This window comes from Episyrphus balteatus, chromosome 2 (assembly GCF_945859705.1).
Source record: "Episyrphus balteatus chromosome 2, idEpiBalt1.1, whole genome shotgun sequence".
NCBI classification, from domain to species: domain Eukaryota; kingdom Metazoa; phylum Arthropoda; class Insecta; order Diptera; family Syrphidae; genus Episyrphus; species Episyrphus balteatus.
Genome location: NC_079135.1, coordinates 109,306,539 through 109,309,632, shown reverse-complemented (window position 1 = coordinate 109,309,632; position 3,094 = coordinate 109,306,539). Strand labels below are relative to the sequence as shown.

General features: G+C 34.1%; 1 protein-coding gene across 1 annotated transcript; it reads right to left on the bottom strand.

Moving 5' to 3' along the window:
* Positions 1-936: 936 nt before the first annotated feature.
* Positions 937-1,838, bottom strand: LOC129910339 (glycine-rich selenoprotein-like). Its single transcript, XM_055987678.1, has 2 exons — positions 1,667-1,838; positions 937-1,567 (listed from the first exon to the last, which is right to left on the bottom strand). Exons 1-2 carry the CDS (start codon positions 1,683-1,685, stop codon positions 1,245-1,247), a joined length of 342 nt encoding a protein of 113 aa, XP_055843653.1. The 5' UTR covers positions 1,686-1,838; the 3' UTR covers positions 937-1,244.
* Between the last annotated feature and the right edge of the window lie 1,256 nt (positions 1,839-3,094).

The following is a 3,094-nucleotide window of genomic DNA, read 5'->3' as shown; positions in this document are numbered from 1 at the left end:
GTGTGCCGTGATTCGTAACCAACTTGAAGTACTAAGCATTAGATGAATGTGCCCAAATGAATGCAGCTTATGTAAACTTCAAAAACTATAAGTGCCAATCCATTCATCAGACTTTATTGCATTTATATTTGGTGTTTAGTCTAGCAATTCCTTATTTTAGTTAAAAAACTTTTCCCATCACACTTGAGTATTTTATCAAATCGAGTTTCATCGGCAAATATACATATGTACCACTGACAACGCTATCTGGGGGCTGTTTCTCGACAAGCTACATCAACTACATCATAGTAAAGGTCCATTTAATATTGTTAAATATTGTTTGTGGTCGGAATAATTCAAGAATACTAAAATTTTATCCGTGATGCCGGATGGGAGGAAGATATTGAAGTTTAAAGTCGTTGATGTAGCTGATGTAGTTGATGTAGCACGTCGAGAAGTTGGCCCCTGGCCATCATGATTTGCTTCACCTAATTGTAGTTTTAAGCTTATTAACACCAGTGTCGGAAAAAAGTTTAAAGCTAAAATTAAAAAATGACTAATCTAAGTACCAAAAAAAGTCTGATGATCGGATTGGCAACCTTGAAATAGATATAATTCTAGACATAAGCTTCAAGTTGACTCAATTGAAATTAATTTGAATTACTCAATTGCAATAATGGTTCCACAAATGGGCATTTGGCTAGCTAAAAAATAGTTAAATTCTACTAGGATATCTCTTTAAATGAGTTCTAATTTGTAAAATATCCATCTCCAGCTGTGCGAATGTCTAAATGTTTATGAGATAACTAAAAGAAATCTAAATAAATTCGCAAGAAACACAAAGGAATGTCTTATCAAGAACAACATAATGTTGAAGAGTAAATTGATAAGAAAAAAAACAATTTGACACAGTTTTCAATTAGACACGCGCGCAAAGTTAAATTAAAACAAAATTGATTGCAATGTTAAAATAAAAATTAAAATTTATTAATAAAATTAGAAAGTTACAGATTTTATAGGTCAGATTATATTCAAACTAAAAAAAAATCTAAAAACCATAGTAAACTATTATACTGACTGGGCAGAGCCATTTGTTAAAAAACATTTTGTATTCAGAGCTGCTCCCCTCATCAGTTTTGAGTTTACGAACAGCTCGTCATGCGGACACGCACTTCCCAAAGGAAGACTGTCAATTGCTTTAACAGATGACTTGACACCAGTCCAAATAAAGTGCTATTCAAGAAGCACTCTAAACGATGACGTGATCAACGCCCACAGCCTCCACCTGGACAAGTGGATTGTGTGTGGACAATGCGTCCTATTTGGCGATTTGGACGGAGACCATCGTACTTGGGACGGAATGGACCTCCGCCACCTCCACCACCGCCTCCTCCGCCGCCGCCGCCTCCACCGCCACTGCCACCACTTCCCCAGCTACTGCCTCGGTTGTCTCGATTTCCGCTACTTTGAGAATCGAGTAAAGGCGTTAAGAGAGTTCGAAAGAAGGTCAGAACTAGAGCGAAGAACCCAGTAAATAATCCAAAGAATCTTTCAACAGTCCATGGCTTACGGTCAAGGACCTGGCCATCTACAAAAAAAAAACACAAATTAGATTAGAGTGAAAAAAATGAAAAAACTATGACTGAGTAACTTTTGAAAGAAATGAAATACATTTATGTGGAAGTACCTTTAGCTATATAGACCATTATTTACTGGTAGAGTTCTTCTTTGTTTTGTTAATTTAATTAACAAATTATGAATTTATTTAAAATTAAATAAACCTTTAGTTTGGATGATTTTCAGATTTTTACAGATAAAAAGAAAAACATAAAACTGACGTGTACAGGTAGTACACAAATAAACGTCAAATTGAGCACAATTTATTATAGGGTGCAATTTTTGTGTTGAGCTACAAGCAGGGATGAGAATGCTAAGCCCGAAAAGTGAAACATATTGCCCAAAAAAACGAAGTAGATTTGGAAAATATGTAGCAGATAATGAAAAAAAATATACATATAAAACAAAGAAGAATGCCCAAAAATAAATATATTAAAAAAAAAGCCCAGCACCGATTTAAATGAGGCCTACATGGCTTGAAAGCGTATCACTCGTACATAACAAATATGAACTTTTTTCTCAAAAAGCCATTCCCTTAATTACTGTTATGATTTTTAATTTCAAATTATAAAGTGTTTTTTATTGCAAAACTATTTTCATTCAGGGAAGTCAGATTAACTTGGTCTTAGTTCCATGAGCAATAAGATATGCCATCTGCCATAAAATAACCTAAGATTGTTTTTTAAATGCCGCTGTCCGCTTTATTTTATGCAAAATGCATGACCGGACCCACAGCCATTATGTGGATCTGGGCGGTTACATAAAATATTTGATATCTTGGATGGGTCTTTGATTTGGATGTATAAGATGTGAAATTCTTGCAGAGCCTATGGTGAGCTAATTCACAAATAAAGTGCACTAACAATGCATTTTTTTAAATGACTTTTTCGATTATCAAAAAATGAAACAAGACGACACATCTTAAATGAAATTTTGTTCCTTAGAAAAAATTTGTCAAACGAAGTAGAAATAGGTTGCTACGTAGCAGATACATCAAAATAAATTAATGAAGTAGATCTGCTACATATGAAGTAAATACTCATCTCTGGCTACAAGCAAAGGTGACTGTAGCCAAGCAGCTATATGGGCTGTTTGTACAAGTAAGTTAGAAAAGTGGACATGAGATTTCACAAAATCAAAACGAAGTAAAAATTAAATTGAAACAAACAAAAATCATAAGTGTGGTAAACACAACTAATGTCACAAAAGCATAAAAGCTGAAACACAATCACGCTTTGCCAGACGTGTCATCGCGTTACGTTGAGAAATCCTCAAAGCGCGCTTCTGTCACTTTGACTTCGAACAGCTGATTGAAACATAAAATCTGCTGTCAAATAAAAAAAACACAGTCACTCACAAAATTATTGGGCCAAGTCTTTATCTTGATTTAATTGTGGAAAAATGAAAAAGGATATTAATAGCTGTGTTTTTTTGTTTATCTATATAGATTTTGTGCAAAAAAACGACATCGAGATTTTTGAAATCCATGCAAACATTT